We start from the raw sequence: 27,320 nt of genomic DNA, 5'->3' as shown, positions 1-27,320 counted from the left end.
GACGGACCGACCGACCCAATGTTTTTCTAAAAAAATCTGAGAAACAACAAATAAAATTGGTGTGGCCTTATACAGAAACAGTCCCAGTTTGAAACAGTCCTGTCAAGCCCTTAACAGTAGTTTGACACATAGAAGCCAGCTGCTATAGCATTGTGCTGTGCCATGACTATTTCTGACTTTACCACAGTATGCCAGGAATGTGAAGTAACAAAGTCTGTCCAGCAATAGGACAGTCCGACCTATAGAGGATCGTTAACGTGTATACGACTGTCGTACTGATATGCAAGCTCACTTATGAAACAATTTTATCTAGAACACTGTTCCTTAGTCTACCGATTTCTTCCTTAGGAAGCTCAAATAAAGTTGTTCTTGGGTCTTTCAAAGATCATCATTCTGTGTGTTATGGTTCATAAACGAACGCTGACAAATGAACAATTATACAACGTCATCTCTCCCAGAAAAAAATCTCTCAAAACATCAAAGATCAATTATTATAACAAAGAACAACCCATCATCTCATCATCACACTTTGCTAAGAACATTAGTATAGCATAACCAACTTTTTTTTTTACTTTTCAAGTAGAAAAAATAACACTTTGAATAAAACATCTTTTTTGGAATTTTGTCAGTGAAAAGAATACTCAGAACAGCCTACTAAAGCAACAAACTTCAAGAACTAAACAGTCAGTCAACCATTCTTGCTTTCATTCCTAGAACCAGCATCCAACTTGGGATGGCTTACATCACACGACTAGAGCTACCGAGAATTGCATTCATTCCTGTACCTTATCACAAAGTGATGCAACATCGCAGTGCAGCCTAACTATAGATACAATAATGCACTGGTACTGAACACTTACTGTACAAACGATTCAAGTAAAGCAGAAGATGATCACCTTCTAAAATGATTATCAGTAGAGTTATGCAATCTTTCTTTACCTTAAATCTCAGCGTCTACTTGCATCGTTGCTGTACATATTGTTGTATAGGATTTTATTTTGCGCTTACTACCATTCGGCAGCCGTCAATTACACTTTATTAGTTCAGTTTACCTTATTCATTATAAGGAGGTCATCGATATTGCAAGCATTTACATTGTGTGCATGCATCCCGAGTTCTAACAGTTTTCCAGTTAGGCAAAGCTTCCTGCAAGTAGAACCAGACAAGCTCAGTTAAAGGCTTGTTGTCAAAACTCCAAAAACTTGTAACTCCAATTTTACGGAGCCCTACAAATTGAAAAGACTTTGACAGGAAATGTCCAGAAATGTTCTTCAACCACAGCCGTTTGGTAGTACAAAAAGGAAGCTGTGCTCAACTGATGTCACTAACGTACGAGGTTGTTAAATCTGGACTACAGCTTATTATGTATCTAGTGTATTTTATCTATGCTAAGGGAAAGATACCTACTAGTAACTTGGGCTTCTACTGTTTATGGTTTGCAATGTTTCATTAATCTGTGCATTACATGAGTGGCCTTTTGACTACTTCTCATATTGAAGAACCTTCCACCAAACAGTGATTGTCTTGGCTTGATACTAAGCAAACAAGTAAGTTCCCACAGACATAACCTTAATTTTGCTTCTTGCAACTCGGATGTTCTGTTGAATAATTTTGTACTGATTAATCTATGCAGTCAAAAGTTAATGGCAGTGTCGCATATTTACACGTTTGGATCTTTTCAGGAACCCCTAAACTACAAGTAGACCTTAGGACGTTGACAGAACAAGATTGTACATCATTCAATGGTTCACTTGACGTGGGCAACAAGTTGTCAGTTTAGAAACGCATATGCTTTTAACATCACAATGCGAGGAATTGCATATTAACAGTAGGTGAGAAGGTCACATAGCTACGTGGGAGCAACTGGGCAATGGAAGCCGAAAGCTTGCACTCTGGTTAGGTTAGTCTGGTAATAGTGTGATCAAAGCAGGCAACAAATTTTCCTCTGTCAGTACAATAGTTTTGCATTGCATATCTCTGTTCTTATAGCCCAAGCAAGTACTAAAGGTTCCCTGACCATAAAACTGTTAAATTAGCATTGAGCTGCTAATAGATTCAGTTTCCATCAGTTTCCATCTTTCCTACAAGATGATTTGGATTGCGTGAGAAAAGTCCTATTTTCCAGTTTAGGATTCCTACGATCTCTGACTAGCACTAAAGTCAAGCGGAGTCGGGATACTGCACAGTTATTGCATCCAATACACATCATCATCATCATCTCCCACCTGGTATAGACAACGTCACTAATTTCTCTGCCGATTTCGGCCGCGTTTGCGTCCTCCCGTGTTCCCCTCGGCCTGCCCGCCATCCTGACAGCCCTTTTTAAAGGAGCGCGAGGCTTTTCGGAAGTCCTTGGAGCGCTTCCACTGGCGGATGACGGTGACGATGAACTGCTTGTCCACCTTCTTGCCCATGATGAGGAACTGGGACTTGGTGTCCTGGATCTCGTCACACGTGCACACATCGCTGTCCTGTAGCATCAGGGTCAGGTCTCTGCGCATGTCCCGCTTGCGGATCCCAGTCTTCTTCATGATGCGCTTGCGCCGCCCCACCACGATCTTAGTGTCCCTGCGAGTGATCTTGATCTGCTCGATCTTCGCTCGGATAACTGCAGGGCAGACAAAAGAGAACGTGGGACTGATTAGCGAATTGTGTCATTGCAGGTAAAATACAGGAGGGAGCATTTCAGAAGTTCTATATCCTGAGTGTATAGAAGTCATAACATTGTAGATGGAGCATTTCAGAAGTTCTATCTACCTGTACTGAAGTCATAACACTGTACAATGTAGATGGAGCATTTCAGAAGTTCTATATCTACCTGAGTGTATAGAAGTCATAACATTGTAGATGGAGCATTACAGAAATTCTATCTACCTGTACAGAAGTCATAACATTGTAAATGGAGCATTTCAGAAGTTCTATCTATACCTGTACTGAAGTCATAACATTGTAGATGGAGCATTACAGAAGTTCTATGTACCTGATGACAGAAGTCATAACATTGTAGAAGGAGTAGATCCTTTGACAAGGGGAGTTGATCCTTTGACAAGCATGAAAGTCTGATTGACCAGGGACGCTCTTAGGCCACATGTGGCCACAGTCTTTAACTAAAACCTGTCTGAGAATCAATTTTGTTCTTCACGAAGCCTTAGCAATATATACATATATATATATATATATATATATATATATACTCGTAGAATTCTCTCAAACGTCCACACCATCCCACGCTTGGTCGATGCACTCAAAATGCTCCCCCTTGCAATTTTTTCTTGAACAAAAAAAAACTGTGCGCTAAATTTTTTCATAGGACAAAATACAAACATGCACATGAATTTGTTGACCATTTAGCATCTTTTTCACCTTTTAAAAACAGATCACTCCCCCCCCCCCAGGACCAATGTTGATTGACAGCCCAATGTGGTGATGTTTAGAAGCTGGTCTGAGCCCAAAGTATAAGAACAACAATTGACGAGCCATCAATCACCCTGGATTAAGTGCTGACGACAGCTGGAGAATTAGGCCTGACATCCTCATTTAACTACTACAGGCTACAGTAGAGAGGTGGTCAACACTGTCCAAAAATACTCTAAGTACCGGCCAAATTTGACCAGGGGCTTTCAAGGAAAACACGTCTGACAATATAACAAATACACATGGAGTAAAGTGTCCTTAAACTTCTATCTAAATCCTATGAAAATAAAAGTTACTGTTTCTGATTATGGTACTGAAAAAGAATTAGAGTCATACTCATAGGTAGGGATTTCGTCTCTCTTTCTTTATTGTTAGAATTTGGCCAAAGTGATGCACCAAAGGCTGATAAACAATATAAAACTTAAATAAATCAAGGGACTGGTATTTTCAACAATATATTTCACACTCAGATATACATTATACTAGCACAATTTTCTACTCCAACAGAAATGAGGACATGGTAAAGAAAATTACTCTTTTATAATACAGTGGACGCCAGTTAATTGCACGTCGGATAAACGCACACTTCGGTCAATTGCACGGAATCCCCAAATCCCGTGGCAGTGCGGTCCAACTGGGTAACTTCGCATTATCGCACACACCGGATAATTGCACGGAATTCGTTGGCAAATCGGGTGTGCAATTAAGCGGCTTCCACTGTATTCATATCACTCAGATGTCAGAAGGAAAATTTTATATTCTCTTACTAGTGGTCAACCAAAAAAAAAGGCTACGGTCAGCATGTTTCACTATTAAGCCTAGGGTCAGTAACCTTAACCGTGCACCTAACCTCTTTAAAGTTTTAGCCCCCTCAGCCCACACCAGACAGACAATTATTGGCTCAAGTTGAAAAAGGAAGTTTTCTTGAAAAAATAAAAACATGAACGGCCCACTGTTTGGACACAAAAGGGATGATTAGAAAACAGTGTGACTAAGCTAGTGTTCATCCCCAAAGCACCATGGCAGACAATAGTTAAAAGACTAAGTCTTCTGCATTTTAAACATTCTTATATAATCTCTCCCCAAAGGAAAGGAGATTTAGTTCACATACTGTACATGCATTTAAGTTTGCGGGATGGTGCTACCATGATGAACTCAAGATGACTGCGAACGCTCTATCTTCCTGCTAGCGTGGAATTAAATCCCCATGAACTTAAATGCATTTACAGTGCTCCCATTTCTTAAGTATGTTCTCCACCAGAAAAGAAGTTGAAGGTCTGCCCCTGCTGTGTAGTTTTCCACCAGAGGAGGAAACCCTAATCAGGACTGATGACTGCTCCAATACAGGACCTCCTGTTACAGGAAATCTAACACATGTTGTACCATTACCAACAACGATCAATGGACCTGGGTTGGACGTAGGCCAAGCATGGTTGCTGTAAAACTGGTACCATACATGTACATGTAGCTTTCTCATGATGTCATACAGTACAACTGGCAATGCCCCTGCAGTACCAGAGCAAGCTGCTAGGGGAATCAAACCTATACCACTTCTTCCTGACATCAAATTCTATCCACTACAACAAAAAAAATCAAAACCTTAAGACGTCCAGGAAAAAAGATACAGAGACCAGAAGTTCAGTTACAATACCAAGGAAAGCTGCCAGGAGGTCCCAAATCGACTTTGTCATTCATCTTGCGAACACCCTGGAGGTAGTTCATGATGACATCTGTGTTCAAGTAAGATTCAACTTTATTACCATTATTACAATTTATTTGTTACAATTACTGTAACTAACATAACTAATAAGTCATGAAGACAGGTCTGTTATTTGCTTCAAGGACAAAACCCCATCATTCTTGGAGATCCTTATACACCATACATACCAGCCTGCAGACAAGCCATTTGATGCCACTCAAGAACATGCTTTCTTCTGTCCAAGGATGAAGACACAGTGCTATCTCCACACTAGTTGATGACAGGTCCCAGAAGGAGGTATCAGTTCTCAATAGTTCCACCACAAATAACACAAGGGAAAGGACTTGTCATAGGACAGTAGTATGCATTCCTTTTTTACACACAGGCATGGAGGAATTAGGTGGAGTACTTATTACTATTAGAAAAAGCTTTTGTGACCCTGACTTGACCCTCCGATACTCCTTGGGTAATGTGGTCAAACTCTCATTGACCTCAACTTTGTTCTACTTCATGAATTGACACGTTCAAGTTTTCTTAACCCAATGTTAGCACGTGTGTCCTGATTATCACGATTTGTGGCTCCTCGAGTTTGTACAACCAAGACTGCCCAAGAAGACCACTCAGTGGGTCAATGAAATTTGGTCTTTGTGGACAGGTGGTCACTAGAGACTGGAGGATTATCAATGCTTGGGTAAATGGAAAAAACTATTTATGGGACCACCAAAAAGTGGAAACATTGGTCAGGTGTTCCTTATGTAGAGGTAGTCACTTGTACATGTTTGACTGTACTGCTGTTTTTGTTGGTTTTAGAGGCATTGTTGTAACCAGCACCATTTCCCAATTGGGAAGCAGAAAAAAAGAAATGAGACAGAAAGTAAACAAAAGCAAGGCAAAGTAGAAATAAAGGCACAAAACAACCAAAAATCAAGAAGAAACAAAAAAGCATGCTTGATGCAGTCAAGGATGCAGCGGAACACTTCCATAGCGTCTACTCCCCACTATGCTACAACTTGCATGGGCGTAACATAAGATGAGCCATTAAAATGCATATCGTCATGATTGTGCAACACCACAGACACCACAGGAAAAAGGTGTCATATGCCCACAGTCAGAAGAAAGGTGATTTTTCCCTTGAAAATCAAGTCATACTTGTTCATGAAGAAATCACAAGATGAGGTTGACAAGAAAGTTGGGAAGAGGACGAGGAACTAGGTAAGCTATCGGTAATGGTGTAGAACTAAATTACTGGCGACACAGAACGGCCCCCAAGGGAACCATTAGATACACACACCCTATTGAACAGGAGGGGATGTTCCAAAAGGGATGAACATGTCTCAATGGCCCTCCAATGGGTTTGAAATGTACTGACGGAATCAATACAACACATTTGACAGACTTTCAGTGCATGTAAACTGACAGTGATACATGGACTGTTCTGTTGAGAAATGTTTCAATGGAAAAAGTGAACTTTTGTCTCAATTTTGTCTTTAGTTAGTATTAAACTCAACTCAACTGAAAAAAATGCAGCTATACATTCTTCAGTTGCATATGCACTGAATATGCACTGTTTGGGGCAATCCAAGATCTAACCAAGTGTCTATTACAGGGAGAAACATTTTTAAGGTAGGTCTTTGGCCTCCATTCTGGAACCTGCTTACTATATGAAAAGCTTTAAAAGTGCGTAAGCAGCTAGAGAATATGCAGTAATAGACAGGGAAAATTGTACAGAAAAAGGAAAACATTACAGAAAAATGTCTCATACCGTACATCTCCCCAGGTCAATAATCTTTTTAAAATTCTCAGGTATGTTGTCTGAAGTGAAACAAAAACTACATGTACTGTTGTTTCATTTTGACTACAAAGAAATAGGAAACTCATCTCCAAAGACTTTTAAAGCCAATTAATCCCAATAAACTTCGTAGAATTTTAGAAAAGCAAGCAAGGAATCATTTCTTGTGATGATTCTCTATGCGAAAAGTTGGGTACGAGAAAGTTGAAGCGTCAAACTTTGTTGGCAATTCAGCACTCGAAGTAGAATGTAGTGCCAAAGTTTCTCACCTACATACAAGTCTAGACTACCAGGCACCTTACCATCACATTCTGAAAATGAATGTGAAGTGTGTAATGATGGAGACTGCAGTTCCTATGTTTAGATGTTCTGGGTATAAAGTATTACAGTGCGTGCCAGACACACATGTCATGTCAAACGGCCCGCCGCGTGCAATATCCCCCAACCCGCGTCGGCCAAACTACCCATAAAAGACATAAATGTTAAGTGGGTTGGCACAAGACAAATCTGTGGCACTTCAACAAATGGCCAGCGCGGGACTCCCTGCCTCCACCCAGTCTGCCCAGAAATTGGGCGGACTGTGTCTTAAAGAGGCCGGATAATGAGACTGTCTCCATGTGGCGACACCGATTGTCTGCTCAGGATTTTTTCCAATATTCGGGGAGACAGCTAATGGCACGGTCAGACACCTTAATTAATAATCCCGGCTAAATTAATATCAGTTTTCCTTAATGATCCTCTGGCGATTAATATCAATCCCCTTTTTTGGCTCCTCCCAGTTTTGGGCTCCAACTTTTTTCAATAGAGTTCCTGGGAACTGTTGCTTCTGTCCCAGAGGTAGATAAATGGATGCGTTAACAGGACTAAATACCACTGTCACCACCTAGTATACAATTTTACAGCAGGGATCTATGTGTTGACTGTTTCTCAATAAGTAAGTCTGTATATCTGTCCTGGACTCCGTCCTATTCTACTATTTCTAGCTCCAGTATGCTCGAATGATCGCTTCCGTGCTTGGTCCTCGTGTTCTGCGTTATTTCCGGAATCAATCGTTTCTGAGCATAGCAGGGGTCCAACTAGCCTCGCCGAAACCTGTTAACGCACCCTTCCAAGGACTGACTCACAACCAATCAGAACTCTTGCCTATATCCTAGAGGCACTATTCAAAGGCATTTCTATATCAAAGGGTGCCAGAAAAGTCCGTGAGCAAGCTATCGATGGAGCGAACTGAGCTAAAATGGGATGGGTACAAGGCTTTTTTAGCATGAAGGTTCTATCAATAAACAACTTCCTTCCACTGAATACTGTACATGCAGAAATGTTCGAGGTAGATTAATGTTTGCGGTTTTCGTAGCGACCACTTTACCGCAAACTTAAAACCAACGCGAACGTATTTTCTATTAAGGTATTAGACTGCAGCCTGTGGTGTTACCGCGAAATTAAAACCACCGCGAAAAGTCATTTTTCCCACTACCGCGAAATTAAATCCCTGCGAACTTAAATGCATTTACAGTACTTTGACAACAATATCAATCATTGCCCTGTTCTACTCAATATCAGCGCTGCCTTGCTTTCTTAGAATTGTGAAGGATTCATGCATGTTTTCCGGTAGTTGCTCAACAACCACTTTGGCAAGCAGTTTAGGAATTTGGGAACCTTGAAGGTTGACACATCATCTTCACAAGTAATGTACATCCTACAATCTGCATCAACACAGGAAAAGACTGAAGGCATCCTGGCCATTTCCTTTCATTTTAATTACTTGAACGAGGGTATAACTGGGTGTAGAAAATACTTCATTTAATGAGCTTACACATTTTGAAGAAGTTTTTTGTAATTCTTAAAAGATATTCTATACTGTAGCCAAATTATCTAGCTAAGAACACTGTGGAAAATGTATACAAAGACTTCATATGGTACATTGTATCACCTACAGATGATTCACAGATGACATACAATGTGTATGATTTCAAAATGATATTCTTTTGTGTTGTCAAACTTTTTGTTTAGTTGAAAAGCAAAATGGGTCTTCATCAAAATTTAGTTCTGACAAGCGATGGTTTGAATGCTACATTGAAAATCTGGACATCAGAATCAGGAATCTCAAAGTTATCATCATCATCATCATTATTCATCCTCTATTTTGAGGTGCAGAATGTAAAGGCTGATTTTCAGAACAGTCTGTCTCTCATCGCAGTGAGAAGTCCCGGATCCTCTAGGTCAGTTATAGACTACAAGTTATAGACTGCAAGTATTCCATACAAGTATAGACTAGACATTCAAATGACTAAAATGTCATATAAATGAGACATCTTTTTTTAACTTAAAAACAAATGGCTTTCCATTATACATGTATTATTGTATTTTGTCACCAATGCTTCCTCAACACAATGACAGAACCTACACTTCTCTGAACCATCTTTTTTTTTTCACAAGCACTTTTATTGCAAAGTTTTCTCTGGCTCCACAACTTTTTGGGAGTGCAAGTAAAATTCCTGGCATAGCTTGAGGAATGGCAGGGTTTCAGAGCTGGTTGCTTGTGTATTTAGAGAGTTACCATCTTTTTGTCACAAGCACTTTTATTGCAGAGTTTCCTTTCGCTCCCTAACTTTTTGGGAGTGCAATGTAAAATTCCCGATATAGCTTGGGGAATGGCAGAGTTCCAGAGAGCTGGTTGCTTGTGTATTTTAGAGAGTTACCATCTTTTTGTCACAAGCACTTTTATTGCAAAGTTTTCTTTGGCTCCATAACTTTTTGGGAGTGCAAGTAAAATTCCCGACATAGCTTGTGGAATGGCAGAGTTCCAGAGAGCTGGTTGCTTGTGTATTTAGAGAGTTACCATCTTTTTGTCACAAGCACTTTTATTGCAAAGTTTTCTTTGGCTCCAGAACTTTTTGGGAGTGCAAGTAAAATTCCCCACATAGCTTGTGGAATGGCAGAGTTCCAGAGAGCTGGTTGCTTGTGTATTTAGAGAGTTACCATCTTTTTGTCACAAGCACGTTTATTGCAAAGTTTCTTTGGCTGCACAACTTTTTGGGAGTGCAAGTAAAATTCCCCACATAGCTTGGGGAATGGCAGAGTTCCAGAGTTGGTTGCTTGTGTATTTAGAGAGTTACCATCTTTTTGTCACAAGCACTTCTATTGCAAAGTTTTCTTTGGCTCCATAACTTTTTGGGAGTGCAAGTAAAATTCCCGGCATAGCTTGTGGAATGGCAGAGTTCCAGAGAGCTGGTTGCTTGTGTCTTTAGAGAGTTACCATCTTCTTGTCACAAGCACTTTTATTGCAGAGTTTCCTTTCGCTCCCTAACTTTTTGGGAGTGCAAGTAAAATTCCCCACATAGCTTGTGGAATGGCAGAGTTCCAGAGAGCTGGTTGCTTGTGTATTTAGAGAGTTACCATCTTTTTGTCACAAGCACTTTTATTGCAAAGTTTTCTTTGGCTCCATAACTTTTTGGGAGTGCAAGTAAAATTCCGGGCATAGCTTGTGGAATGGCAGAGTTCCAGAGAGCTGGTTGCTTGTGTATTTAGAGAGTTACCATCTTTTTGTCACAAGCACTTTTATTTCTTTGGCTCCAGAACTTTTTGGGAGTGCAAGTAAAATTCCCGACATAGCTTGTGGAATGGCAGAGTTCCAGAGAGCTGGTTGCTTGTGTATTTCGAGAGTTGAGGGCAGGACGGTGTGCTGCTCCCCAGTGATGAATGATTAGCACAGCTTGCCAGCCTCTCCCACTTGTAACAGTCTAGTGATTTTTGCAGGGCTGAGACAGGCTGTCTGGCCCATCCAGACAGCTCTGAAATATTAACCTGCCAGAGGTGCTGATGAACATTCACACAAGGTGAGAACTAATGACGGTCAACTCATAATAAATGACACTTCCGCACCCTTCTTTTAATTTCCCATCCAAACTTTCCTCTCCCAACTTTGCTTAGGAACTTTGGCACAGGTTCCGAGTCACACCTGACCTTTCACAATGGGAAGGGATGGGAAGTCACCGGTTCTGTCGGTTCAGTTTACTTTGCTAAATTGTGCTGTACGTTTTTGGAATGTCTGTATTGACAGGGCAAGGGGAGGTTTTCATTCCTTTACGTACAAAGTTGAAAGTCATTTATATAAGTTTGAAGTGAGAAAAAAACTACATCTTTTGCCTAGTTCATATGCAGAGAATGTGTTACTTTATAGCTTTAATTTGAAGGCTGAAAAAACTTCATCTTTATTTCATATGCAGAGAATGTGTTATCTTCTATTTTGAAGCTTTTTAAGCAATTTTTGTGGCCACTTTTTAGCTTGAGATATCGATTTGCTTAGCTGTGTGAGATGCAGGAAATGTGACTTTTGGAGCAGACCTACCCTCAACAAATCATTGTTGTTGCTCAATAGTTTTAGCTATAGTAAAAATTAAGGCCTTTTATACAATGTAGTCCACAACTTTTAACTTTTAACTTACTGTCCTGCCATTGATTGAAACAAATTTTACCAGGTATGTCTCATGTTAGAGATCTTTTTACCAGACATTCACACTGCGATCATTAAGTTTCTATGAATAACATTCTGCGCCCACACCTGCAAATGCCCTCATTTTACCCTAAGACTTTTTTTAACCACAAAATCGAAAGGTACATGGTTGAGTGTGAAGCATGATACTTTTTCGTTAGATTTGCAGCGCAATGCTTCTTTATTACAGCTCCCGTATCTAGCCAACCAGGTCATCCTTAATTACAATCTTCTCTGAGATTCTTTTCGAGGGTTTGCCACCTTGAGCTCCCTCATACATGCATGGGGCATCTGACATTATGTCCCCATCGAAAAAGAAACTGCCACTCATTTCAAGTCCTTTTCCGACACAAACCAGTGTCGCCGGCTCTACGGAATCCGAACAAGTTGTGGCAAAGTACCAGAGTGAAATATATAAACCACCACACCACTCGACTTTATGTCTCTTCAAACTTCAATGAATTTACAACACCTTCAAAATACTTCAAAGGGGAAGATCTTCCCATCAGCACGATCATTGCCTGTTTCCTTTCAAGAGGATTACCTGATCTTACAACTTATATCCTTATCTGATTGGCAGAGAGACCAGTTATGTAAGCAGTACCAGGACTCTCCCTTAGGGAACAGACCTCTTACCCACCAAAAGATTTATAAGCCAATTTTCCCTCACATCAGAGCCAAATGTTACATAGCAGTGATGGAATGATAATATCATGTTTCATTATGTGACAACTGGAGTTTGATTTTGTTTTGTAGGATATTGACCCCACAAAATTATGAGACTTTGAGCATTTTATCTCAGTGCAAGAACTTGTTTTCTCTAATTACTGTTACAGTAAATTGATTTGAGATTGTGGGGGCTCAATTTCATGGTAGGAGGGGGAAAGGGGGAGGCATTTGCAGCATTTCAAGCTTGCAGTCGAAACAACCATACTAGCGCAATGTAAGCTATGTTCGCAATATGAAGAAGTCCCATTGAGTACTTACTTCTAAAACCAACAGAAAAACGACAAGAATATTTCACAGCTTATAGTATTAACACATGCTACAACTTTTAAATGGCAGGGTTTTCTTCCAAAGACAGGAAAGAGACCCCCCTCTAATAACCACGCCCCCTTACACAGGGGAGCAGATTCTCTGACAAGCATAAAATTCAGATTGACCAGGGATGCTACTAGGTCACAAATGGCCTGTTAGTATTCAACTGTGACCTATCTGACAGCAATTTTGTCCCTCAGGAAGCCACAGAACACAGTGGAAGGAGGGTGGATACTAGAAACGTAAACCACCCCCTACCTGTTTCTCTGTTCCCTACCAATACTCCCCCTTGCAATTTTTCCATAGAAAACCCCCTAAATTATATATTAGGAATCTTTGCCTACTAAAATGCCTATCTACTTGTAACTGGGTCAGAATTTCAGGTATTACACAAAGTGAAGCTATCTCACAGACAAGTACGTAAACCAACCCACTACCACCACACAAATTTGTCCTCCCATCCTCTGACAAATAGCCACAACTGGCCAGGTCAAGTCCCTGGCATAGCCAGACTGCCTAATAAAGACCTTGTTAATAGAATTAACCCTGAGTGACAACAAACCGACCACCCTGTATCACCCCTAATGCTGGGGACTAAGGCCATCAAGATGGACATGTGCTTGTGGAGTGCTCCATAATCCGTATTGACAACTCGTTGGTACAAGACGGCATGGTATAAGAAGGAATGTGCATGTATGGCAGGGGTAACAGGAGCGTTATTGATGGGCGGCTAAGTTGACGTTGAACAGAGGGTCAAGTGTGGGCTTCATCCCAGATCAATTTCAACCCGCCCCAGCTGTAGGAAGTGCGTACTTAGCGCAGATGTAGTCCGTGGGACAGACGGGACCACCGGTAAAGCAAAAACTAGAGTATTTTCTTAATTGAAGTATGCACGTTCTTTAACTTTTCAAATTCTGGAATGGGCTTCAAGTTGTTGCCAATGTCGGGTTGCGTACTTTATTTTAGGTTATTGCTCAGAAAAAATGGGGAGGATGGAACATGGGCACATGAAGTTTGGAACAGCAACAAAAGATCCATAAAATAAGAAGAGGAAACACCATAAATTTGTATTTATCTGATTCAAAACGTGGTCAAGATTGGTTGAGAAGGGGTGCATGCTTAATTTGAGTTTGTCCATTAAATCATGTTTCAGTTTCACAGATTTTGTTGGTGACTTGTCCCAAATCAGGAATACGTAACTTGTGCACAGAACTACTGGTATATTTGAGAAAATATGGTATACCTGGTCTAACCAAATTATACTCTAGCTTGGAAACATGAAAGCATGACAATCCTTGACTAAGACTAGAGTAGAACCTCATAGAAAAAAAGCTTTGCTGGATTGACCATTGTCTCAAAACTGTGACGGACTAGATAGAATAACAGGCATTCTTGCTGTCTGCGACAATGCACGGATGAAAGAAAATCCTCTTACTTAAGGAATCATCTCCAAACAGGTGATGACATTTTACAGGTGCATAAAGAGCTCAGTTTTACCCAAACTACATGAAAACTAATGGCCCTTGAAAGTTTTGCGAAAGAAGATTCCAACCATGTACAAAAATCATTGAAACGAAATTTAAAAAATTCTACATTTTTTTGAAAATGCAATGTTAAAGATACCTATTGAAAATGCTTGCGATTCTTTACTTGTACAGTGAAGCATTTTGTTAGGATACTCTCTCTATATATTTTGACATTCCATTGGTAATTACAAGTCTCACTGTTCTACAGCACTCCATTCAAAGGAATATGACAGTTTCAACAATTAGTAGAAACAGAACAAGTTTGCGCATGGTTTTCTCAGAGGGGCATGACATAGGTACCACCCTACTGTCTTCCCTTGGTAACTCAATCATTAACCCTCTATGTTTATTTATTTTCTTTCTCTCAAAAACCATTTAGGCTTGCCACAAGAAAAGAAAACATGCCTGTACAGCAGTGTGTGGCATTTGTCCCCCCCCTAAGAAAAGGAGAAACAATCAAATGAATACTTCAAATTGAATATTGAAACCAGGGGACTGTTACTATCTTTATCTCTCATTTGTCTTCCAACCGGAACAAACTTGTAACCACAAATCAAAGCCCCCCTTCCTGATTTAGTACCTGTCTAGATAACGCTTAGTCAGATTTACAACTTGGGGGCTTTCCATTAATTTCCCTACCATACAAGTGCCATCAGAAACAAAGGGTACACTCATTTGCATCCTTATGGACAACATGATTATCTTGGTTGCTACAATAGCCGTAAAAATCAATTCCTTTTTTTTCAGACAATAATAATTGCAGTTGAGTAGTGCGCAAGAACTTTGGGATGTATTTTTGAAACACAGGCAGTTCTAGTCCCCTGAAGCATTGGGGATGTCTTTCTGATATCTAATGATTTCCTTGTACTTAATAACATGCCCCACTTGGCAACAAACAAAACTTAACAAAACCCCCGTGTCCAAACTTTCTGTATACCTTAAAGATAGTGGACGTTATCTGATATATCTGACTGGTTGCTTGATTTATTTCGTGTAACGTACTGTCCCTTGGTTGACTAAGAAAAACATCCTTGTTCAAAGTTTGGATTGTTGAAAGGGCTGACAATACCATACATTTTGTATATATAAAAGTGAATGCAGACTGTGCCAAAACTGTGTGCCAAAAAGTCGGACTCTCAGAATGTCTGTCTGCAGTGCCCTGGCTAGTGAGAGACAACTAACACAAAGCAGAGTGACAACATGTCAACAAGTTGTCAATCAAAACAACACTTACAGCCCTGAGTTATGGAACCTGGAGGTTTGCAGACATGTGATAAGAATGCACAAATATTGGCTGGACAAATACCTGCCGCGGAAAGGTCCTGCACTGGGACATTCCCCCCACCCCGAAAGTGACAGCCCCCGTCCCACCGTACGTCAGGGAACGAACCCTGGCTGACCTGCCCCATTCCGGGCGTACGAACGACGCGGGAAAACGGATGTGTGACTTACCAAAGTCGTTTTGGCAGTAGTACGCCACCAGATCCTTCCAGCCTTCCCCGTTACTCTGACAAGCCATGCAGACTGGCTGGGGTTGATCCACTTCTGAAAAAAGACATGTCCAACAGGAAAAAAATGGTGTCAGCCTCTGCCCAAGAGTAAACTGTTTACACAGTAGAATACTTTTCCCCACCCCTTTTCCTTTCACAACGGCTCGCAAATGCTGCCTGTTCTTTCAGAGCTCTCCAAGCATGGCAAAACCCACTCGGCAGGAGTAAACTATTTACACACCACATGGCATTTCCCCTCCCACACGTTAAAACGCTCCCCTGATGGTCTAGAAAAGGGGCTAAATGGATAAGCCAATAAATCCATGGCAATCAATTATCCGACAACACATTGTTTCCGCTGTTAACACCTTTGGAACAAGATAAAGCCGGCTGATTGCACCAAATCATCTCGCAACAATCTAACGTCGGGGAGGAACAGAATGAACTTTGGAGCATTGAAAGAAAAATCACGGCAGCGCTGTGGGTCTGAACTTTGTTCTGGTTGACTCAACCCCAAAAATATGCCCCGTGGTCGGCGCAGAAAAACAAGGGGATGTGAGAGGTGGAGCGGCTAAAGCCTCACTTCCTGACAGGTGAAACTTTGTTTGAGTAAAAGAGTAAGCCTGGGTACGAGGAGGGAGGGATCTACCAGAAGTAAAGACTTGCCAAGAAAAGTAAAGCAGGCACACACTCACCAGGTGGCAGGGGATCCACTTCCCCGGACTGCGTGGTGATGCAGAGGTCGTTGTCCGGGGGGAACTTGTCGCACCTGAGCATGTCCGGCCAGGGGAAGCCGAACTTGGACATGACCGGGGAGCAGCCGTCCCGCACAGCCTCGCACAGGGAGCGGCAGGGGTAGATGGGATGTTCCAAACACACTGGGGCAAACAGAGAGCACAGAAATAAACGGGTGTTGGGGTGGCACCGTTTAGGCAACAGCGGGACCCAGGTACCGGCCTGGTCCAACACTTCGGTCATTGTCTCGTGGCCTAAGAGGTTGGGGAGTCTCATCTGAGAGTACGCAATGTTTCTGCACAGAGTCAGCTCCGAGGGAATGGGCGTGCACTGCGGCTGCTTGTTGTATATACGGTCGCCGTAGCCATAGTCCATGCACTGCACTTGACAATGGGTGAGGAGCATGGAAGCCACCACCAGGGGCATGAGGTTGGGAAGTCCCAGCTCCATTCTTACTGCCTTGGGAGCCGCTAGCAGCCACAAGTCGGGTCTGCCTGCACTTTCACTGTATGGAGAGAGACCATCCACACTCCTATCCCACTTACAAGGAAAGTAATACCTCAAACAATTACCCCTTCCTCGCATGGGGCCACTGCTGTCCAATCACGGGCCCCCACACCGGTCACCAACCAATGGGCTCCCGCCCAAGCCGTCTGCCAATCAACTACTCCAGCCATTAATCAAGTGGCAGGTTGTAAATTTGTACAAGCCCCTGAAGTGTCCTGGGGGGATATCATTTCATCTGGCTCCAAGCAATTAACCACCACACTTTCACACTGTAATACAGCCTGCCCCAGCCAAGAATGTAAGCTGCCTGGCAAACAAGACATGTTGTGCCCATGGGGGGAAAACATAGAACCTGCCCTTGTAAAGGCCAAACACACACATGGGGACAGGGGGACATGTGGTAATACAAGCCAACATTATGCCTTTTTGAGGTTTCCCACCCCTATGGGGTCGGGTAACTTGGCACCCCCCAAAACCCAAACATGAAGATACCATGTCATAGCTGAGACAGCTTTGACGTAAAGATTGGACTTTTATGGGCTGGGTGACGTTTGTGGCACAAACGCTGATGTCTCCGTCGCCGGCCGGGACAGGTGGACGGATCATTTTTTGCACCGCGGCAACTCGGGGAGCGGGATAGACAATACAGTTATGTTCTATATTAATCACTGGTGGAATAGATTACGACTGGCATAGCCAATAAACTAATAATCGACAGCAAAGATTGAAAATGTATTTTTGCCATTGTAATTATAACTGCTTAGTAGATTTTATTTTCAATGACCTTCTTTCTGGAACCCTTGAGTAGAACATCTCCTTTTGATGACATTAGTCTAAAGTTAAACCAAGTAGCACCCCAGGACACCACTACTGGAAAAACATAGCAGGGTTTCCCTAAATAGTGGCTAATTGACATCTGATCCCCCTATTGTGGAGCACAAAGTGGAACTAATGGAATTAACAGCTTGTAGAGAAGAATCATACAGCTCAAGTGATGGGAGTCAATATGACAAGGACTTGATAACGAGGATTAAGGGGGGATTTTCCACGCCCCCATTCAAACCGTGAACAAGCTGTGAAAATGTACATAATTGATTTTCGTACACAACAAAAACCCTTGAGACAGCCTATTTACTATTTCTAAATGCAACAGACTATAGACAATTGACAAAGACGTTTTTGAAGACTTGTTCATAGAAAAGAAGCACAAACTGGCCCATATGCTATCCTAAGCACAAGTCATTCCGCAGACTTGTCCGAAGGCAACGGCACCATGCCCCATTGGCCAATCCTTTCCATTTCATGCACCATTTAAGGAGCATTGATTCACCAGTGCCTAATGCTGTAATTGAGCCCTGGCACCAGTCTGCCAGCTCCCCTAAGCAAGACATAGGTGACATCATTACCTTCCCCCGTAGTTATGTATGTAGCGTTTGTTTGTGATTGGACAGCATAACACAAGAAGCTAGGGATGTATTGTCATGAAATTTGGTACTCTAGATTTTGGGACCCCTGGTGATTTTCCTGGGTACTGTAGCAGAACTTGATACCTTGTGTTCTGGACAAGATACGGCCAGGATTTTCGGGTGGAAGATAGCCCTTGTCTTGTAGAGTCAATTCCAAGTCACCGAGATGGTTTTGAAATAATATTTGTAATAAGTTTGAACTATTTTGAGTAAAAGAACATTTCAGTCACTTACTGTAAGTTCGAAATTGTTCAAACATTTCAAAATGAAAGTTTAAACATGTTTGAACCTTTTTATATTTGTTGGAACATTTGGGAAAGTAATGATATAATTATCTCTTTATTTAGAACAATTTTCAAACATCTATGTGTTTTTGTTACTGTTCCAACATGTTCCAACATTTTGTGTCATTTTTTCCCTCCATAAAAACTTTTATTGACCCCATAAACAAAGCTGCTAAGCTTGGTCCTTTGTTTGGCTCTTGAATTTTTAGATGTTCTTTAGTATACAATGGTGAGTCTTTTGTGAGAAGGTGGCAGACAGACATAATTTCCTGCACTTGGCAGGGATGTGTGAATTGCCCTCTTCCCAGCCCACTGACCCAGTTTCATCATATTGTTTCCATGTTCGAACATGTGATCACAAATGATGCATCTATGTTGGAACAGTTTAGAAACTAACAGAAATAATGTATTTGATGTTAGAAATGTTTCTAACATGTTTGAATACTATAGAAATATTTAGAACGTCACATATATGTTATGAATAGTTCTAAACAGTTACTTATCACAGTTAGATTGTTACAAAGATATCCAAAATGTTGGAACAAAAGGCAAGAAACACCCTCTCGGTAATATGGAATCGACTCTACTTGGGAAAAAGTGAGACACATTTGGGCCCTCCAGCAGTTTTCTTTGGGACTGCAAGGACAATTCAATTTTACTGCCTTTCTACAAGATATTTTACATTTCACTACAATCTAAAATCGACTTCAATGCAAAGCTTCTTAGCTCAAGTTACATCATGTAACATTTCCTATAATATATGTGTACTTGCATAGCACCTGTTGAAAGCTTTATCCATTGACTATGCCCTTATCAATGCCTGTCTACATCCTTGTAGTTTACTAAAGCAGGCTTACAAAAAGAAAAGGGGGCAGTTATACTCTTTTGAAAGGGGGATGATGTAAATTACGGGCAAGTTCCATTTTTCCTTTGTGTCAGAAATTGCACTTTAAGTCTTGCTAAAGAATAGATTACAGGTGTTGTCAATAAGGAGATCACCTCAAATTTGTGCAAAGTGACAGGGGAAAAATGGAGGATTTCAGGGCCAATTACTTTAGGAGCCTTGGGAAAACAGATAAGACACAGTTCTTTGACATCTGGGCATTCTTGGTCCCTTCAGCAAAGTTACAGCAAGAAAACCTCCTGTCATTGGTTGCCAGGGGATAAATCAACCACTGGTCATTAATCACCCACCAACCAGCAAACACTTAACAAGTCTGACCGACATCTTAAAATGTTGACCCGTGCCCTGAGAAAGTCAACAACATAAACAAGGATGCGATTCCCAGACAAAAAGTCAAACATTTCAAGTCTTTTTCCATCTCTCAGTTAGATTACGTCTCGTATACAGACAGAATTTCTACAGCGGTAGCGTAAGAATATTTTGAACTTATCGGGGGTGGTTTTTTGTCATTGTGTAAGCCTACAAGAATCTGAAGTAGTTTTTCGACACACACTCGAACCACTCCTCGCTCGTTAAACCCTCTCGGCTACATCCTCCACTTGTCACTTTCGAGTGGGGCTGTCCAAATTTCCTGCACACATGTGTGACGCACACTTTCCCTAGCAGTTTTCTGTACGATGTTGCAGATCACAAATTCCACAATCACACATTCTTTTGAAAAAGCCATTCATAAAAGGAACAAACCCATAACATTGACCACATGTGTATGTTAAATATCTTAAAAACAGGCCTAGAATTCATTTTCAGGAATGTTGGTAAGTGCGCCCATACCCCTTTGGATGCATAGGAATTTGGGGTGCAAAACTATAGAATTTAGACTGTCAGCAAAACTTTAACACATTACCTTACTGCCTCTCGATCCAAGGAATTTGAAGTTCTATAGTTTTCCATAGTTCCAAGTTTTATACTATAGTAAACTTAAGGTTTTAGACTCTTTTATGACACTTAAGTGTCAAGATGCTGTATACTAGTACTAAGTGAAAAACTGTAACTGTTATCATTAGTACCTACCTAATTGTAGATGAATATCTAGATGCACCTGTGTGCCAATTAAACAAAGTTTTACATAAAGGACCAGTGCACATCACCTTTATTTGGGTATAGAAAACTACACGACATGCACTGAGTATTTTGAGCCTTGGTAACCATTTCAAACTTCCAACAAGAAAGTTGATAATACATGATAGTACCCAAGGGATGCTCTCACATGTTTCAAAGTGTTTACCGAGCTTACCAACTTCATCCTGAACGCTCAAGGCAAGAAGCTATGCCTCTGATCGTCCCACAAAACTCTGAAACATCTCAATATCTACTGGCGACCAGCTGCTTTCTATTGGCTTCAGATTCCGACTTAAATGTCCGACGGAAAGAAGCTATCCAGGCCCAAAGGGCAGAAGCAGACAAGTGGTTGGGAACATAGATGATTGTATATCAACCAGTCTTTCACCTGTTCATGAGGATTGGGGGGTTCCCTAACTGTTTTGGGGCATTGGTATTTTTAAAAGCGTCAGAGAATACAACACGGTGTTGTCATACTAGCATGAGCGGGGATCTGAGCGTCTGAAAGCAAGAGGGCAATATGCGACCGCCAAATTAATGTATGACTTTCGCAAAATTAGACCTACATGTATCAAACCTCAAGTCAATGCCCCATTTTCACATACATGTATGTCAATTTGTCAGCATCCATTTAATCACTGTTTAGAGATGAAGGGAAAGTCGGTCAAAACACACAGCAGGGGTGGCCCATTTACTTCAATTATCGTGACGAGCTTGTTTATAGGTACATGGTACAAGTATCTTTTAAGAGTATCATAGTATTGACGTTTCCTATTGGACACAGTGCTTAATGTTGCAACTGTAATGGCTACACATGATGGAAATTAAGTCTAGTTTAAATAGCATTTTACCTGGGGTCTTCCTATAACAGAGGTCAAATATACATGTAGAGTCATGTTCAAAGGTCAAAGTATATACTGTAGATTTTGAAATGTTTGCCATGGTTTTATTTTTTTGGTTTAAACACACACCACGAAAATGCATTTCCACCATATCATTACCATAACTACAGAGATGTTTCAACCATGAAATTTATACATCACACAAACTTTCTTTCTCCTTCCACTGCAAAAAATCCCCCGTGAAAATAAACAAATTTGCAGTACTATCTTGCTATAAAACTATTCTATTCTGCTGAATTGCTTGAAGCTAGCTTATCACACTTGAAAGTAAAATTCATATAATTGTTACACAAAAGAGCACCATAAATGTACTTTATAGGCTATTTAAGGCGACACCAGTTTACGTGCGGTCACTGCACGTAGTACACGATTAAGTTATAATGTTACACAGATGTTGACGTCTCATCCCACCAGTATATGTTAACATGCTGTGATATGATTTAAGTTACAACAGGTACAGTAACTATAAAATGCATTTATTGTTGCATGGACTTAATTTGGTGATAAGAGACGAGGTTGTTGGTGCTTTTTAAGTTCCCATAGTTGAAACAATTCTACAGAAATATAAAATGAAATACATTGTAACTCATGGCATCATGATTTTGCAGAAAGGGATCATTGCAAAACCATGAAAATGGAGCCATCGCAAACATTTTAAGATTTACAGTATTAAGTCATGGGATGACTTCAGGCTGTGGTTCAAAATCTATATTTCAAAACTAGGTGATTTCTTCTAAATGTCACTGTAAGAATTGATTGAACTATTATGCTGACACCTACAAATACGTTGACTACATTGATGGTCTGTTTCTCAGAAATACATGACATTGTTATGTACACGTAGTAGGACCTAATAAGGCTATGGTTTGTGATGACCTTACTCCAGTCTAATTGCTTACAAAGAAATATATCAAGGAGATTCCTGGAAATTGTGAATTGCACTGACCTAAAAAAATGAATGACCTTTTCTTGGAATTTAGGAAAATGGTTTCTAGGAAATCGTAGAATAACCAATTTAGGTGCCAAGTAAGACAAATGTGACAAAACTCCTCTAAACCTTGCAATGTAAATATATAGGAACATACCAGTCATTTTTTGTAGCCTAGACTCTTTCTTTGAATAACTATCGAAAACTTCTTTGATTTTTTGGCACGCATGTTCTATATGAATATTTATATATAAATAGCACAGATTATATAAATTCTTTACAATCTGAATTGTTCCAGAAAGAAAAATGCTCTCGTTAATCTTTTCAACATTCCTTTGGATCAACTTGTCTACTAAACTCTGCAATATATCACTAAACTTAGCAACGTAAAAACATAGGAATGCACCAGGTACTAGCCTAGACCTTTGTTTTGAGTATGCTAACTTCATCCTATATTGTGGCACACACGTTCTGGGCATGTACACGTATAACACAAATTTGCAAATGTGAACAGTTCACGCCAAAAAATGCTATTGTTGATCTTTCCGACATTCCTTTGGATCGACTACTCTTCTAAACTCGGCAAAATCCGTCTTAACCTCGTAACGTGAAAACACAGGAATGTACCACGAGATAGCCTAGACGCTTGTTTTGGGTACACAAACTGGTCCGTATTTTTAGGCGCACACGTTGCGTACATGTCATTCACGGCTATAGACAGGGTGTATGTCCTCTCCTTGGCATGCCTGGAAGAGGTTCTGGTATCATTGCGTCCTGGAATGTGCCGCAGGTCAAGTTACAAACAGTCAACATCTTAAGTCCTCTGCCAGATCGAGATAAGGCTTTCTATTTTGTCTACATGGTAAATCTAGACGGTTGACAACAGCAAACAAATAAATGTGAACTACCTCTTCTGGTATTTTAATATGAGCACAGAATGATAAAGAGTGGTTCACAAAAAAAACAGTTGAAAAGAAAAGACAAAAACTGTTAACAGATTTTATTTCATTATCAAAAGATTGCCTTAGCTCGACTTTACACTAATTAAAAGCAATGAATTACTCGAGCAACTGGATATGATTTTTGAAACGGTGAGATATTTCGGGTAGAACCCACTACCTTTCAATAGTGACACTGACGAAAAAATTATAGTAGGCCTAGGAAAAAAAATGTTGTGTTTCCTGTTTCCCTACCTACCCTAAAAAAACCTGCCGACCCTAGACTTTTTTTTTGGGTGGGCAGTGGAGTCACATAGCTTCCAGTTAGAATTTTTGTTTAGCCTGCTTCCTATTAAAGTAAAACACTGCTTGTCCCATCTAATGAAGGATAAATGTATCTATCATGCACAAAATTAAAGTTTGACATTGAAAGACAAGTGTCATCATACATTTCAGTTTACATTGTTCAACTGTATTGTAAATATGTATCACTAGAATTTTGGCCAGCCTAAAAAAAAATACAAGTAAAAAAAAGATAATCCCTACCTACCGACCCTAATTTTTTCAGGACTGAAACAGGAAACACAACATTTTTTTTCCTAGGCCTATACTACATATTGGAAAATACATTGTACTTGTATATCTGCAAATGGTTTTATGTTTCCGTTGAGATGTTGGCTTAAGACACTGTTAAAATGTGCTTTGTCTTCCTTTTGTATTACTGTATTGTTTCGACCACGAAATTAAAACACTATGTATGCCTTAAGTATACCCCACCTGGTTGTAATAATGTTCCTGGCGCATACTTCAAACAAGTTTTTTCTTTGCATTGAATATTTGCTTTAGGTAAATTGATATTTGAGAAGTACAGTCTCTATCACCTCTACACAAGGACTACCTGGCCAATGTGACCACTTTTTCACAGTCCCTAGCAGGGTTGTAGCCAGCACCCGTCCTTCCGTCCTTTGACGGAGTTTTGCAGCTGGGGACGGAAAAACATTTGCCCATTCCGTCCTCTGTGACGGACAAAAATTGATATGTAAAAAATTAAGATATATATTAAAACTGTCTCCCTTGTGTAATTTTTCACCAAAACAGATGCCATTGAACAGCTTAGTCTACCAGCAAAATCTACACCTTAAAATGCAGAAAATAGGGTTTCAGAGGGTCTAGATTTCAAAACTTTCCAGGGAACGTGGCCAGACAAATTTTACCTGCACTACTCACGATCAGAATTTAGGAAGTATGGATCATAGTGAAAACTGTTCAGAAACCATTGATATTATTTCTTTTATACTTCACGTTGTACCAGTCAATGGAGCTAGTAAAAATCCACATACCTCTACAACATAGTACATTTAAGAAAAAAACGTACATGGACCTGTGCAGTTTAGGTGCAGATTTTTTGTGTACCGAGATTTTTATTCAGTCATAGTCAAGGTATATGTTAAGCCAAGCACACCAAGTTACCCCTACCGTTCTCAATAAGTGTAATGGGTTCTTTGGTGCAGATCCCTCAGGTTTGATGCTAGAGGCTTACACCTTAAGCTCCCTCATAGACTGTCCCTCATAGACTGTCCTGGGCAAATCTGTGAACCAAACTATCTATATGATACAGCCACAGATCGGAAGTCCTTTAGCACATGGTACACAAAACTGTATGTTATACATGTACATTGTACGTCTGAACCGATCTAGTCTTGTGTGCTGAGACATTTGACAAACAGCGCTTCCGTTTTCGTGTTTGCCTCTCCACAAAGGAAAAAGGTTGCTCTGTAAGAGAATCTGGTTGATTTGGACAGGGAGCTAACATTTGACAAAGGGTAGGAAGTAACTGGCAAGGTTAGCGCTGTCGGTTCTACCAAGAAGACGGGGACAAAGAACGTGTCACCTGTGGTTTGTCGGTCATGACAAAGGTTTTCCACCTGTGGTAGATGTGGTAAGGTGTTACACCTGTTCAAAATATTGTGAATGATAGAAGTGTAAAACTTTTCTATCCAGTTTTCTATCCGAATCTATCTATTATTATATTATGCTTATAGAGTTGGAGCTAAAACAAAGTTAGTCCTCCAATATCTTATACCATTCATTGTATAGGTCCTTTCCACATATTTCAGTTTCAACACAAACTACATCGATTCATTCTTTATCAACTCCAAGGTGAACTATGGGTGAATATTGCCTTTTTTAGTGTTAGTACCCCTACGCTATTTCTCTTACTACAAGACTTTAGAAATTATAAGATAAAATATCTGGTCTTTTTTTCTATTTTCTTTCAAGTTTTCTTCCAACATTTTCTTCCAACAATTTTCTTCCAATATCTGACAGAATCTTCAGTTGAAGTCTTGATACATGTATCTTATTAGAACAGCTGTTTAATCTTAAAAGTTGAACTTTGCTAGATTTGTATGTGTGCATGATAAAATTTTCATTAGTATTCACACAAATTTATTGCAAATGTTTTTCCTCTAATATGTTTAACTTTACTAGCCAATATCTAAATGTTGGAATTATTGTAGTTACCGGTATTAGTAACTTATTTCAGCCCCCCTTCTTTAGAACAGCATGGTGAACTCTAGTTCAACTTTTTTTTTTTTACAAGCACAAGTCAATAGCCAACTATGTCGTTAGCTGGCATGAGAAAACAAGACTTAATGAAATCCTTCTTTACAGTAAAGAAGCAACAAATTGCCCATCAAAAGCATTCTGTGTATTTTCTCAGCAGAAACAGCAAAGTGCTTGTTTGTGGTCACATATCTTCAACAACCACATCAAATCCCCCTCGGTTGTTTAAAAGCTTTGGGGTGAGGTATTCCAAAAATGTCCAGAAATAAATGTTTCCGTCCTCCTAGTTGGAGTTACATTCTATAGGAAAAATCATAGTACTTATTAATCGTGTCAATGTCTCACCCCCCTACCCCCCACCCCATACACACACATTGGCTCACAACTTATACCACCACCTGCCTTATAGTATCAATATTATCATAACTGTGACATTAACTGCAATAATGCTCATATTTTCACGACAATCAAATCAAATACTTAACCACGTACATGTGTGATTAAAGTGTAAAAAGTGTAATAACATTTTTCAAGAAACATTATCTTATGTTGGATATGGACACATGTACAGTCTTTTGAAGGAGATTAATACCTGTTCTTTAGCTAACCCATCTTAAGTATGGCATGCATGCCAGGGCTCTTCTCATGGTCTATCTCATTCACGCGATCTTCTGATGGGCTATTTTTAAAAAATCGCAACCTTAAGTTAAGCCTTAAGGGACTTTAAGAGACACAGATCTGACCTGTTGGAACTCTTGTAATACCAGACAACTCTACCACCACTACATAAGGACCACCTGGCCATATGACCACACTTTGGTTGCTCCTTATAAAATTCTCCAGTTGACACAAACAATTTCTATAGAAGAATTCTGTCTATATAGACCATAATGACCACCTGTCCATATACTAATGCTATATAATACACAAGATTTTATCAGTCCCCTGAGTTATCTTTTTCAGCTACATTCTGTAATCTGTATTGTACAATACATTTACACCTATATAATGCAAATAAAAGAAGTTTCAAGCAGATTGTATCTGAGTCTCTTAAAGTCCCTAAGGTTCTAATTTTGTTGTGCAGTCTTCTTCTTAGTCAGGTTTGACTGTCTGTTTGTTTGTTTGTTTGTTTGTTTATTTCGATCTCCAATTAGAATTTACAATGATTATCATAAACTCTATTCTTCCTGGAGTCGTCCATCCACATTAAAAAAACACAATCAAATAACATGAAGTCGACAAAAGTATACAGTATGACACAAAAGAACTGAAGTAAACTGAGTGTAAGAATGTAGTTTCTATATCAGGATAGGCAGTGTATGAGAGTTGTCCCTCGCCCGGTGGCTGTCCAAACCTGACAGGTAAGAGACGTGGATCACCTGGCAGGTAAACACCAGGATCAGAGCTCTCACACTCCAATTAGACACATTCCGTGCCATCAAATACGTGTCTGGGGCGCATGTCTGCTGCCAGGTGAATGGAAAAGCATGTGAAACATCCCAAATCCCCTTTCACACTGACTTC

The 27,320-nt window shown here is 40.2% G+C and overlaps 2 protein-coding genes across 2 annotated transcripts in view; both read right to left on the bottom strand.

Annotated features, from left to right (window-relative positions):
• Positions 1-7: 7 nt before the first annotated feature.
• Positions 8-17,363, bottom strand: LOC118413466 (secreted frizzled-related protein 2-like). The gene is made up of 3 exons (XM_035816865.1): positions 16,144-17,363; positions 15,411-15,503; positions 8-2,608 (listed from the first exon to the last, which is right to left on the bottom strand). The coding sequence occupies exons 1-3, from the start codon at positions 16,766-16,768 to the stop codon at positions 2,244-2,246; spliced, it is 1,083 nt and encodes a 360-aa protein (XP_035672758.1). The 5' UTR covers positions 16,769-17,363; the 3' UTR covers positions 8-2,243.
• The window catches only part of LOC118413465 (malignant fibrous histiocytoma-amplified sequence 1 homolog), a 23,536-nt gene continuing 12,497 nt past the window's right edge, over positions 16,282-27,320 (bottom strand). Inside the window, exon 4 of the mRNA XM_035816864.1 lies at positions 16,282-16,326. The gene's annotated coding sequence lies outside the window, so the exon portion shown is untranslated. The remainder of the gene's footprint in view (positions 16,327-27,320) is intronic.

The sequence above is a fragment of the Branchiostoma floridae genome, chromosome 4, assembly GCF_000003815.2.
Source record: "Branchiostoma floridae strain S238N-H82 chromosome 4, Bfl_VNyyK, whole genome shotgun sequence".
NCBI classification, from domain to species: Eukaryota; Metazoa; Chordata; class Leptocardii; order Amphioxiformes; family Branchiostomatidae; genus Branchiostoma; species Branchiostoma floridae.
Note: the sequence above shows the minus strand (reverse complement) of the source record. Positions and strands in the feature narration are given on the sequence as shown.

What these genes read in the sequence shown, in the direction of transcription:
- LOC118413466 (XM_035816865.1), bottom strand. Translation starts at nt 16,768, where the DNA reads ATGCGAGGAAGGGGTAATTGTTTGAGGTATTACTTTCCTTGTAAGTGG. An exon ending in AGTGGATCCCCTGCCACCTG is followed by an intron (nt 15,504 to 16,143) that starts GTGAGTGTGTGC and finishes GTCTTTTTTCAG; the next exon opens with AAGTGGATCAACCCCAGCCA. An exon ending in CTACTGCCAAAACGACTTTG is followed by an intron (nt 2,609 to 15,410) that starts GTAAGTCACACA and finishes TCTGCCCTGCAG; the next exon opens with TTATCCGAGCGAAGATCGAG.